This window comes from Aethalodelphis obliquidens, unplaced genomic scaffold (assembly GCF_003676395.1).
Source record: "Aethalodelphis obliquidens isolate GAN/ISIS:26980383/991018 unplaced genomic scaffold, ASM367639v1 scaffold15, whole genome shotgun sequence".
Classification (NCBI taxonomy): Eukaryota; Metazoa; Chordata; class Mammalia; order Artiodactyla; family Delphinidae; genus Aethalodelphis; species Aethalodelphis obliquidens.
This window is the reverse complement of record NW_020837959.1, coordinates 33,548,326-33,562,161: the sequence shown is the minus strand read 5'-3', so window position 1 is coordinate 33,562,161 and position 13,836 is coordinate 33,548,326. Positions and strand designations below refer to the sequence as shown.

The following is a 13,836-nucleotide window of genomic DNA, read 5'->3' as shown; positions in this document are numbered from 1 at the left end:
CAGCACAAAGCTTTGTGAAATAAGAATCATGGGAATATAAGAATATAAAGGAAAAAGGTACAAATAACAGCTTCATAAACTGAGAAATGTACATAAATAAATCATGTATATGTGGGCAGTTTGCTTAGCTGGCAAGAAACAAAATATGGAAAATCTGCTTGTTAAACAATAACTACAGAGTGTACTTTTATGATGTTTTTCACCACAGTGATTCATACTAGAGATAGAAGCAGTTGCATGTTAAATAAAATCATTGAGCATTGTTCCCTTCATATTGTAAAGAGCTGACTTATGTTGTTTTGAGATGCCTCCCATTAGAAAGTGAATATTCCTTCAATGCTATGCATTTCACAAAATTTAATAAAGAAGAACTGTAAATAAAGTCACAGGGAGATTTCAGACAGTTTTATTAGGAGATTGTTGAAAAGAAAAAGAAAATTAAATACAATAACAGTAAACGTGGTTCTCACATTGAAACCAGGCTCAAGAACTAGGCTACCATAGAAAAATTTCCAATTCTTGCATTATGATGTAAAAACAGATTTTTGTACAGATTTTGTACAACAAAATTCGTAATAACCTTTTATCATTTTTAGAAAACTTTAAATATATAGATAAAAATAGACAATTTTCATAGGTCCTACATGAAGATGAGTATGTTCTGTTCCAAGGGCTTGCATAGAGCGCAAATGTGGTTATAATATAGAACAACCAGACATTAATAATTTTAGGATTACAAAAGCATGGAAACCATAAAATGGGCACAATTTTACTTGTTTAAACCAAAAAACAAATTTTAAACCAACCTGTATAACTAATAAAGGGGAAAAAAACTTAAGTTACAGACTTAAAATAACATTTCATGACTTGCAATATTTACAACATGTTAGTAAGATTCTCTCATAGCATATAGCTGATAGCTTTTTTCTTTAATCCTTGCTAAAATTTCCTTTTATAGCAAACCAAACACTAAAACATTCTCAAAGGTCTGGAAAGTATGTATTTTAAAACTATTTAACCTACTTAACAGGTGACTCTATGCAAGAAGCGGAGCAATGGCTGATTTTACTACTTATGGAAGTTGTAGGCTTTTAAAAAAACTTTCAAAAAATGTATGATTCAAAAGCTTGCCACAAGTTCCTCTGTTTTAAGTGTTGTAATCCTTTAAAGACTGCATACAGGGAAAAACAAGAGATACATACAACAAGGAATAGAATCTCTTGTGCTCAAATAACAAAAGAAGGTTATGGAAGAACTATGCTTAGAAAACCAAGTTTCTACAAAGCATTTACTAACAGTGTTTTAAATAAAAATATTGCTCCCTTTTAAGCAAGCTAAAAATAGGAACTGTATATATAACCTTTTTATTGCATTAAAAATGGTCTTAGCTGGTTAATAGCGAGCTACACAAAAGAAATATGTTCCAGTATTGCAAGGAAGACCTAAAAAACTATAGAAGCTTAGTGCCAGTGTATCTATAATGTTAATTTCTTTTCAAATCATTAATACCCAATGAGAACTATCTTTAAACATTTTTAAGCTAGTTTTCTTGGTCATTTAAGATTTTGCTATTTATGGTAATAAATAATGTTATGATCATAAAATTGTAAGATGACAGCAAAATCATAAAATGTCCAGCAACTATACTGATTCACGTATCAGTCTTTAAAGGTGTAACTCCAAATATGTAAAAACAAAGAGAAGGTAACTTCAGCATGTAATAAGCACTGTTCGTAGCTTGACTTCCAGTTATCTGCACAAAAGTGAAAACACATACTGTAACTTTCAAAAAGACAGTGAAAATAACACGTAGGCACCCTTCCCTCTGACCAGGGTGGGAAGCACAACACATTTTAACTTTATCACTCAGCGCTACATGGTATTGGACTGATACATCAAGGATCAAGGGTTTGTTAGGTTTTGTCTTTCAGCAACATTAACATAATATGACATTAACATATAAAAATATTTCTGGTGTTTTGATTTACTGTTCAGCCACAGTCCATTCTCAATAGTGCAGTTTGGGGCACTAACTAGGGTTCAATATACAAATAAAAGTGGCTGACACAGAGTTCTGATGTCACCAGATGCTTAAGATCTCATTCATTAATACTGTGACTCCAGACAAATATTTACATGCCTGCATGCGTTAAAACCAGAAAGGTGTCTTTCTGACCAACAGGGTGACAAAACGTATTTTCTAAAATTTTCATTTTCCTAAACTCTAGTATACTACTGCATACATAATACCTTCCTTGTATGTTTTATGTTTATATACTGTACATGTGACCAACAGCTTGAAGAAGAAGCATAATGATCATTTTAAATTCTATATACCACTACCAGTTTGGAATGAAAACATGTTACGTTTATATATTTTTAAGGAAAAAAGACCTTCGGTGAAACTTTTTGGCTTATCTCCAATGCTTCTTTTCAGGTATGCAAAATGTTATTTCACGGGGTTGTTGTCAATATCCATTTGTTGGTCTTTTGGAAAGTACATGAACAAAAATCTTCAGGAGAAAACCCACAATTAGAGAGTTTAAAATAGAATGTAACAGAATATTACTCTTTGATTTATTGACTTTTTAAGAATCCTCTCTGTCCCCTACAAGTTCATTTCCAAGTGTTCTTGCTGGTTTCTGGAGGACATAATTCTGTAAGTCTGGGTGACCAGTGCTACAAGCGTCTCTTGATGTGCTCAGATACAGAATTTTCAGAAGAGGAAAATGGTTCATTCCATTAAAAAAACAAAGCTAGGTCTTATTGAGACCTGCCTTTGACTCCATATACAAGTGTCCAGCAGCAAAGTTGCAATTATTAACTGTAAGAAGTTTGATACTTGTACATTTACAAACATTCTCAGGTCTCTGGTATGAACCACAGGTGAAAATCAATGAAGGAAACTTTTTTTTTTTGTAGAATACTTAAACTTTTAAAGAACATTAATACACAAAATTGAGGAAGTTCCCTTAAAAGGACTTTATTTTTTTCCCAAACTTTCCAATGACGAATGTCTGACTGCAAAGTTCTTTACTATAACATGGACTTCTTCAACAGGAAAGATTCAGTACATGACAGTAGTTTTCAAATACAGTCTTCCATCTAAAAATGAACAACAAAAAATAATTACTTATATGACATCTGGGGGACAAATGTGAATATAAAAACTACATAGCCTGATATAAAATTTGTGGGTTTTATTCTATCTTCACTTATGTAGGAAGTAACATTTTTCACATATTCTCAAAGTTAATTTCATAGTTACATTGAATTGAAGTGACTGAAAAGAATACAACGTTTCTAGTTCTCATAAATATATATTTGATATCAGTACAGAGCACTCAGAAAATAGATAAGAGTGTGTGTATGTGTTTTACTGATATGCAAAGCTAGTTGATTTCTGTTGAATGACAATTACTTCCTCCAAGCTTGCAGAACCAAATTTTCTTTGAATGCACTCAGATATATCTCCATCAGGAAAGACTGAGCTCCCATCTTACTTCTTAGAGGTGTTGTTAAATATACCGTGTAATGTAACAGTTGTGCACATTTGTTGCTATTTATGTGAAAGCTACTTGGGTTATTTCATCAATATCAATGAACTATAGCCTTTCCACCTTGAAGTGAGATTAAATGAACAATTAAATATTAATATATTACTCAGCTTTTACCTATTGAGAAACACACAGCTATGTGAAAAAGAAAAGTAAATCAAATCTTCAATAAACCCACTTGAATGAAGCAAAAATAAGGAATTAAAAATCCAGAGGACAAACAAAACAAAACATAAGCCTGTTTCCCAAATGTAACACTCTCCCAACTGTCCACTTTGTGGTGTGGTCTAAACCTTGGAAATATTTGTACAAAATCTGTTTAAATTTCACGTTTTAATATCTACAGTAGAAGGTAATCAGAAAAGTAAAGTTTTCCAAAATTTTTTTAAATGTATATTGTAATGTAAATGTTTGCAAAATGTCTGATAGCTTCAAGAATTAAAGCATAAGGAAATAGAAATAGCCTACAGTAAATTTAGGAAATAGAGAGTCTAAATATTTGCAGATTTCACCTTCAACGATAAGCTAATTGAGTGCTTATACATAATCTGTGGTAGATACAGTAATTAGTAAGGAGCTTAAAACCAATGTTAAACTATTTTTCTACTTCACAGAAATATTGGTGTGCCTAAGTTTTATATTCCTACAACATGTTTTAGCTTAGCGTCGTTTGTACAGTTGGACTATTACTTCCAGGATGTTATGGAATGCTGTTTGGCTTATTAATACAGTCTAAGCACCCAGTATATGTTCAATAAAATGTGTTTGAATGAACGAATGAATGAATAAATCAGATATAGCTTTCATGTGATTTATACAAAGTAGATAAATAAACCTAATAAACTAATATTATAAAAATAAACTGAAACTTTTCTTTCACATTCTTAGTATCATGTGGCTAAAAACTGGACCTATTAAAAGATAATTTTGATCTTAATGTTTTATTAAGAAAAGCAACTAAATTGTTTTAAAATTTAGTCATAGAAATAACCAAAGAGGTAGAACACTGATGCTTTTAACCAAAATTTTCTAATTTTTAGTCCTTATTTAATTTATCCCTACTTCTCTCTCCTTCCAATTATCTCAATATTTCTATCATGTATTCACTTAAGTTGAGGATATCATTCTCATTCTTATTTTTTTTTTTTAAATAGACAACGTTTCCTAGGATTAGACGGGCGGAGAGAAACATTCTCAATTTCCCCTAAATTTAAATTTTATTCAGTGAAGTCCTTCAAAATACTTGTGGAAAAGAAATTATTTTCTCAAGATTAACATTTCATTCTATGGAGTTTTAAAGAATCTTGGTACATTAATGAAAAAAAAATTATGGGATTTGCTGGTGGTCCAGTGGTTAGAACTCCTCGCTTCCACTGCTGGGGGCCCAGGTTCGATCCCTGGTCACAGAACTAAGATTCCACAAGCCACAGGGCACGGCCAAAAAAAAAAAAAAGGTTGTTAAAGAAAAAAATTAAAGTTTTGAAAAATTGTTTTCTAATCTTCTGTGATGTCTATAGCGTATTAAGTAGAAGGAATGTAGTAGCAAAGAATGGATATATAGAAATTATTCATTAAGTATGAATCATTGTTTTAAAAGGTCCACTAGCCAAATTCTTCACCCAAGTGCTATGTAATTTGCTACTGACTTTCTTCTCTAACCTTATATGTTACCCCTTTCCCTCAGTCAGTGACCCTGGCTCTCCTTTTCATAGAATGGTGTGCCATTCTACATATGGCACACCAAGCTCTGCACTGCTTTGGAGTATTCAGGCCTGTTATTCCTTCTAAATGCCTCAAGATAAGTACCTCTTCCTTCCCCACTTACATTGTTGCTCCCATCTATTAAACTTCTCTATATAGAGTCTCCTATTTACTCTCCAACACAAGCACCCTAAGAATTAACTCCATAGCACTTTGTCTCACTTTGAAGTTACGTATGGGAAGCTTCTTACATGGTGAGACCCACAAAAGCAGCAGCCATATTTCTTTTCCCATCAGTATCAGAAGGAGAGTGCTTCAGCATGATACTTGCCTTAAAAGTTTTAATGCAGTCTCAAATGTTAAACTTTCAGAGAAATCAATTACTTATGCTTATGTATTAAAAATAATTCCCTTTAGCATGTTAGAAATTTTAAAGTCTGTCTGAAACTAAATTTTAAAATAAAAATATAGTAATTAAAATTATAGCATGAATAATTATTTTATAAGATCCTTTAGATCATATACAAAAAATGTTTATAAAAATTATATACATTGTATTTATGTGCTCAGTACTTGATCTACTATAATAATCTACTTTTAATAAATGTCTCTTTAAATTTTTGACTAATGTTCCTAACAGATGGACAAAAGCATCAAGCATTAAAGATGCCAGCTATAAAATAGATCCAAACTGCTATAGTTAAGGCATTTCCATGATTAAATAATACTTACACATCAGAGATTATCTGCCTTAGAATTACCTGGAAACAGAAACATACCAGGCATAGACAGACCCTAGAGAGTAACTCCCTCTCCCTTTGTCTATGGAGCCTAACTTTCAAGGCAATTCTACCATATAATTTTGTCATCTTTATTAAAACATACTTATGGATAATTCAAAGTCTGTAAGAAAAAAAAGGTTTAAAGTAATTTTATGTTGGTCCAGAGAAGTTATATTGGCCCGCCAACCCGCAGCAAATAACCACATATGGATGTACCCAGAAAGCTACCAGCAGGCTTCTGAGTTATGGGACTGTAGGTTTATCTCAGGCTTCTGATAACAAACCACCGGACAGCAAGCTGAATGGCAAGGGTGCTAGGAAGAATACATGGGCCCATAATTCAAACTGTGCCATGTTTTTTTACGTTATGTAATAATGGTGCCAATAATCTTTCCTTCCCCAACTCTTCAAACAGCAGGCAACGTGATGGAGCCCTAGAGAAGGCCCTGTAAAAACAAGCGCAGGATGGAGATTATTGGAATCCCTGAGTATTTTCATGGCTAAGACTTCATTATTCAGAGGTGTGTTGTTTGCATCTGGAAACTCAAAGGCTTATTCATGTTTTGTTTTAATGGCTGCCCTTTGTGCATTATATTTCCCTTCTAACTAGATAATCTCACACCTACTCACCATTTCCTATATTGTCTTTATTTCTGCATTTGTTGGCCACAGAAAAATATGTTTTCCTGATGCTGAGCAGTGTTTATGAAACAATCATTCCTTGATATCTCAAACGGATGAGAACTTTTTTAAGATCAAGTAAACTGGCAATAAAGGCAATAATGATTACCAACAGTATAGCTAATATTTTCTGAGCACCTATTGTGTTCAGGGCACTTTATAGATTTTAAATCTAAACTTCTCAACAACTCAAAAAAATAGGTATTCTTAGTGCCTTTTACAAATAGGATATTAAGGCTCAAAAATGTTAAGTTATCTGGCACATTTTCAAAGAGCTAGTGAATGGAAGTGCAGTGATTAGATATTTGTGTGAACCCAAATCTATTCTGTCACTTCCTCTAATAAGCAATTGCAAGATCACTGGAGGAAATACCCTGTCTCTGATTTGCAGAGGTAAGGGACTGACTCTTGGATACCTTGGTACCATCAGCCTCCTTGCTTTGTGAATCTGTCCCTCACCATTTTCTCAGAAAACAGAGGTTTTCTTTTAGTATGCAGAGCCTCAACTGAACAACTTGAAATCAGAACTAAAATTCTTATAGTTTGGTTTCAGAGAAAATATCTTCCGTTGACACAATGATTATTTGCTTTCGTAAGGGAGGTTGATATGAAAAAAATCATCAAGTGACACTTTGTGCATGGGAGTACTTAATTAAAAAGTCTCTTCTAATTAAAAGCATGTGGGAGTAGGCACTGAGTGAAGCTATTTAGATTACAAATTCCTAATAGTTCCAGAGTTCATTGTGATTTGATGTTTACAGCTCTAATTTGGTGTATAAGAAAGTATCTAGGTCACTGAATAGTTTATTGCAGGTGTGAATTTTTGTATGCTGCTTACTGTTATTATGCAGATTTGGATCTACAGATGAGTTAAAGAAAAAATTTTAAACTCTCGATAAAAATGAATCTCAGGTTTTAACATTAAAGTTGAAATCTTCAGCTCAGACCATTAAATATAAAGATTCTATCAGTTATTTGTTAGCTGTGGATGAGGAGGGAGAAATGGAGAATGTCACAAAATTTCCAGTTCTGTTTTGTGTTCATGAATTAAGTTTGTTCTGTTTTAAATTTAATTTTTATTTTATATTAGAATATAGTTGATTTACAATGTTGTGTTAGTTTCAGGTGTACAGCAAAGTGATTCAGTTATACGTATACACTGATTTAATGTTTTTGCAGCTACTCTTATGTGTAGTTATTTGTAACATCTAATGCATATAGACAGATATATAATTTAGCTTTTATTCCATATATAAAACTAAAGTATTGAATAGCTTTATCATTTACTTTAAAAAACTAATGATGTTTGTTCAATAACAATCACAATATATGATGAGATTTTATATTAGAAGATGGCATACAAATTGGAATCATTTCAAATTACTTGACACCAGAAATCCAATGCTTTCATTGTATGAAAACTAAGTGGAATCATTAACAAGGGAGTATGTTACTGAAAAGTATTACTCAGTAGGCAAATAGGTATATATTCCAGTTTTGAATAGAACTCCCTTGCAAAAACATCCACAAGGATCTTTTACTTGCCTTTAGCACAAAGGGCGTAATAAATTACATTTCCTGTTAGAAAGTAGTTTTATTAAAAATGGCATCTATTTGTTCAAAACGTATATCCAGACACCTGTAATCTAATGAAGTTTGCTGCTTTCACAAAACAGTTGCATGTGCCCTTATCTCACCCCTCCAGAGCTGAGGAAAATACGAACATAACAGAGGGCAAACATATAAGATCATACATCTAGAAAGTTTAATATTTACATAAATAATATTAGGTCAATATGAAATATAGTAACCCTGAGCTGCTCTCAACAGAATGTCTTAATCATAAAAAGTAAGGGAAACCAAAACAAGTGATGAAAACAAATGTTAATGATTCATGTGATATTTGATAAGACAACGAAAGGAAGTCAAAATAAAAACAAACAAACAGGAACAGATGGGAAGGATCTTTGTCAAGTCATAACCCTTCTTCTAAAACCCCTAAAGGAAGAAGCTAATTAAAGAAAATATTGTTTCTTGCTTTTTTTATAATTTTATATTTAGAGTAAGAACATTCTGCTACTGCTGAGGCAAAGAAGCAGAGACACAAAGTCTACATTTAACATGAGAAATATTTTAAGAGAGATTGATGTTCAGCACAAGCTCTTTTACAAGAGAACACTGGGTAAATATCATTTCTTCTCATGAAATGCAGATAATAACAGTATCAGTGATTTCCAGAAGTTATAGTCAAGGTTGTGTTCAAATATAATGAAAAAGTAAAAACTGAAAAAGTTGCAAAAGATTTTGAATTTTAGGTATTTCAGGGTGATAGCTGCAGAACCTGAGGCCCACAGAGCTGGGTCAAAGTGAGAGAGGACTGAATCCCAGATCCCTTTTGAATGCTTTCTCTATAAGCACCCAGTGCCATTCTAGAGAGGGCACGGACTATGTGTAAGAAGGCACACCAAGTTATTCTGTCTATACAAGCCAAACATACTAGTACCAGCAGTAGATAATGGATTACTCAGTAGACCAACATGGCCCAGCTCATTTGAAATCAGAGTAGATAATATGTTTATTACAAGGCTAGTATGAAGTAAAGCTCTTGACTGCAGCTAATATTGCAAACAAAAATAGTTTTATAATTGAGAACTGCTTTTAAATATTTTTCAGTTTTCTTCAGAGAAGAAAGTACATGAGAGAACATAGTCTAGTTTAAAACATGTCTGAGAACAGAGGATTATCTAAAGTTATGATATATAGGTTAAAAGATAACCACATTTTTAGACAAAAATAATGAAAGTGAATCCCTGTCCTTTACATGAGAAGAAACTTTGTATTAGACTCTAGGTAAGCACACTAATAGGGGAGAGACCTGAACTTTGACAATTTGACAAATTGGAACAGGTGGAACTAGACTTTAGTTCTTGGGAAGCTAGAAGGAATCATCACTGGGCAGCCTGATCTAATCACACATTCTTTTAAAATGGGAAACTAAACAGACAAACCAGTAATGAAAGCTGAGCTGAAGAACGTGGAGAGAAGGCATTTGAAGATATGCAGATGGCTATGGTTAATCTTAGCCAGCTTGGAGTTATTTCGCCAACTCCAGCCCTGGGCAAAATACATTTTCCAGGGCTTCCCTGGTGGCGCAGTGGTTGAGAGTCCGCCTGCCAATGCAGGGAACGCGGGTTCGTGCCCCGGTCCGGGAGGATCCCATATGCTGCGGAGCGGCTGGGCCCGTGAGCCATGGCCGCTGAGCCTGCGCGTCCGGAGCCTGTGCTCCGCAACGGGAGAGGCCACAACAGTGAGAGGCCCGCGTACCGCAAAAAAAAAAACAAAAAAAAAAAAAAAAAAAAAACATTTTCCAAATGGCTAGATCAGTGTAAAGTATCTCAGCTCTCCTGAGAAGTGACATTCTTGTTGTCAGTATCTTAAAGAGTCCCTTTGCCTGAACTTCAGGCTCAACTATGATGTTGATGCTCTCTGTGGGCAAAGAGGAATTTACTATTAAAGGTTAAGATAATTTTGGTTTAGTGGGTATTAAATATCTTTTATTCTGTAACTCAAGGATATTCCCCAATTGGGGTAGAAATCTAGACCCTGTGGTTCTATGAACTGATATCTATTTAAGAACTTAATGTTCTTAAAACCATATCTCCATGATTACAACCAAGCAAATTTGATTTTTAAAACATCATCAACTATCTACTGCTTGTCTATTCAACAGGGAACAGGCAAGTCTATACTTCATGTTAAAAAATTAGCCCTCTGACAAAATGTTTTAGTTGTGAATGATCAGCCTATACTCATGCAGATAGGGTTTGGATTCCATACATTGTATTACTAGGACCTAAGTGTTGTTACAACACTTGTCATAGGATCCAAACTCTTGTCCTCTCCTAAGTTGTTTTCACTATGCTAATACTTGTACAGCTTTGCTATCTTAGAGAAATTGATTAAAGTCTAGCTATAATCTCTTTAAGAGTAGGTAACATACCATATGACTTTGTGTATTTCTAGCACCTTGAACATTGCCTGGAACCTGGCAAGTGCTCAATAAATACATACAGAAGGAACTATCAAAGTAACATTACAAAATGAGGGATGGATATTATGCACCTTTGGATATTATACCTTGAAAAGAACACAACGTCACTTGGGTAGTATACTGGCTTAGAATACACAACCTGATCTAATCATGAGGAAACATCAAATGCAAAATAAGAAACATTCTCTTAAGACTGTTTGTTTCAAAAAAGTCAATTTTACAATTTTTTTAAAAGGCCAAGAAAATGCACAAGATAAAAAAGACTAAAGAGAAATTACAACTTAATATAATGTGATCCTAATTTGGATTCAGGAAGGTTATAAATGTTATAAAGGACATGATTGGGTCAAATGACAAAATTAGAATTTCAATGTCAGTTTGAATAAAAGTACTGTGTCAATGAAATATTTACTGGGCTGATAAATATGCTGTGTTTATGTATGAGAGAACATCCTTATTTTTAATAAGTACTCTGTGAAATACGTATGCGTAAATATAACAGGTAAAGAACCATGATTTATACATCTCACTCTCAAATACTTCAGAAAATACTACGCAGATAGAGAAAATTATAAAGCACATGGAACAAAACATTAACAATAAATGAATCATCGTAAAATGCTTATAAGAGTTTTAATATTTTTGAACTTTTCTATAAGTACAACTTTTTCAAATGTAAATTTAACAAATAAAACAGTTTGCCTAAGTGAAATGAAATTTTAATACATCACCAATATCAGGTATTTATTCATAACTAGTTGAAGGTTTACGCTGTCCACTATCCACATACACTTTTTCACTGATTATATGGGAAGTATTCTCATGGTAAATATGTTTTCTGCTTAGGAGCAAGGTTTTGAGAAGTCCTATTCAAGTATTAGATAGTAAGATGATGCTTAGTGATTTTCTTAATAGAGTTCTTCAGAAAAACCAGGTTCAGATTCATGAAACTTAGTGGACTGAGGGTATGCATATAAGCTGGATTCTGGTCTCTTGGTCCATTATGTTTGAATGGTAAATTTACAATTGTAAAGTTTATGAAGTCTACCTAACTGTATTACTTGTTAGTTAGTGAGGGCTGTGTATGCTAATGTGCACTTGTTGGTATAAAGAAATATTGTTCTGTTTAGCTGTTTGAAGCACAGGTTATCTTTTAAAAGTTTATGAGAAACAAAAACAAAAAGCAGACATTGTTAAAGTTTTGTTTTATTTCTAAAACAAAGAAAAATTATATTGCTGCTAGGTCTACTATGCTAAAGTATTTTTTTGTGTGTGTTCTAATCAAGTATTCATTAGTAAGACGTGAGAATTCATCAGAGAGGCTAATGTACCGTCAAGTGAGAATGGGGTACTTTGCACTTAGGTTACCTTGTCCTGATTGGAAGGTGAGACCTCCCAACTTCAGCAAAGAGAAGCACAATGGAATCTCTTATTATTTTCTCCATTCTTCTATTCATTTCTGGGAGAACAAAGACTAAGACACAGGGATGGAAGGAAATCATTTGAGGGTATATCTGAACCTTAGTGATGATGGAAAAATTGTCTACTAAGCTTAATAAAAATGGAGCATAAAAAAGTGATGACTTATTTGATAAAAATAAGATACTGCAGAGAAGAGAAACAAGGATCTTTCAAATCAAGCATCTGTATCCTTTAGAACTGCAAGAAACAAGCAAAATCTGCAGTGAATAAATTGAGTTTTCAGAAAAAATGTATGTGTTATCTCTTGAGAACAAACCAAAGGTGGCAATTAGAAGGGCAGTTCTTATCAGAGCCTAGTTATTTTCTTTTAAGTTTGGCAGAACTTTTCTTTTAAAAGTTTAGCATTTTTATGTTTCTCTATTTTTTATAGCATGACTAATACAGCAATTTTAATAAAATTATATTTGTTTAGAGAAGTAATTGTGAATGAATAAAGTTCTAAATACCTAGAGCTTGATTTAACATTTATACAATGCTGAACCAAAATTCTGGTCTAGTGCTAAACTTAACAAATGTCAAACTTCAATGAAAGCTCTCAAATGTTTTCAGTAAATATGAGAATTGTTTTTAACTAAAGAAATGGCACTTTTGTGGGGAATAGCTTTTCTTAACATCTCATCCAATGGAATCAAGTATTTAGACCACATGTGGGTGAGAACACTAACATGCTATACAAGAACTCTTAAATAAGATAGTTCTCTGTGCACTAAACTCTAAAACTAATACATAAGGGATCAGTTCAGAGATGTGCAGAGACAGATTAAAGAGACAGATTATCAAACAGACAAGAAACTGTGTTGACAGAATTATCATATCTAAAGAAAGAATATGAGAATCAGTTGAGTGTTTGTCAAACAGAGTTGATCAGGCAAGTTTTGGCAAATACCCATTAAAACATGAACCAGGGATAAGGTTTCCATCAAAGACTGATGTGGACATCTGGTCTACCTATACGTACATTCCTGAACTTATAAAATATTTGAATTATATAATACTCATTGGTCCGATCCCATTCTCACCAGGTAACTTGACAATTTTATTTTTTGCATAGCTCTCTATGGTAGGAATCCTCTAAGATGGTTAGCAATGCCCCCTGCTACCTGGCAGTCACATCCTTGTGAGATACCTCTCCCCTTTAAGTGTGGGCTTTATCTAGTGACTTGCTTCTAATGAAGAGAATATGGCAAAAGTGATGAAAAGTCACTTCCAAGATGAGACTATAAAAAACTGTGACTTTCTGCTGGCAGACACCCTTTCTCTGGATCTTTTCACTTGCTTGATCAGATGAAGTAGGTTACCATGTACTGAGTTGCCCTAGGAAGGGTCCAGGTGACAAGGAACTGATGATGGCTTCTGGCTAATAGCCAGCAAGGACCTGGGACCCTCAGTACAAAACCCTTGAGGACGTGAGGCATGCCAACAGCCATATGACTGAGCTTGGAAGTACAGCCTGACTCAGTTGAGTCTAGAGATGACTGCAGCCCCAGCCAAAACTTTTTTGCAGCTTGAGAGAGACCCGAAGCATAGGACCCAGCTAAGCTACTCCCAGATTCCTCACATACAGAAGCTGTGAGGTAATAAA

General features: G+C 33.7%; 1 protein-coding gene across 1 annotated transcript in view; it reads right to left on the bottom strand.

The window, feature by feature from the left end:
* Positions 1-390: 390 nt before the first annotated feature.
* DACH1 (dachshund family transcription factor 1) overlaps positions 391-13,836 on the bottom strand; it is a 414,309-nt gene continuing 400,863 nt past the window's right edge. Inside the window, exon 11 of the mRNA XM_027116097.1 lies at positions 391-3,105. Coding sequence (XP_026971898.1) covers positions 3,068-3,105 — 38 coding nt within the window. The 3' untranslated portion in view covers positions 391-3,067. The remainder of the gene's footprint in view (positions 3,106-13,836) is intronic.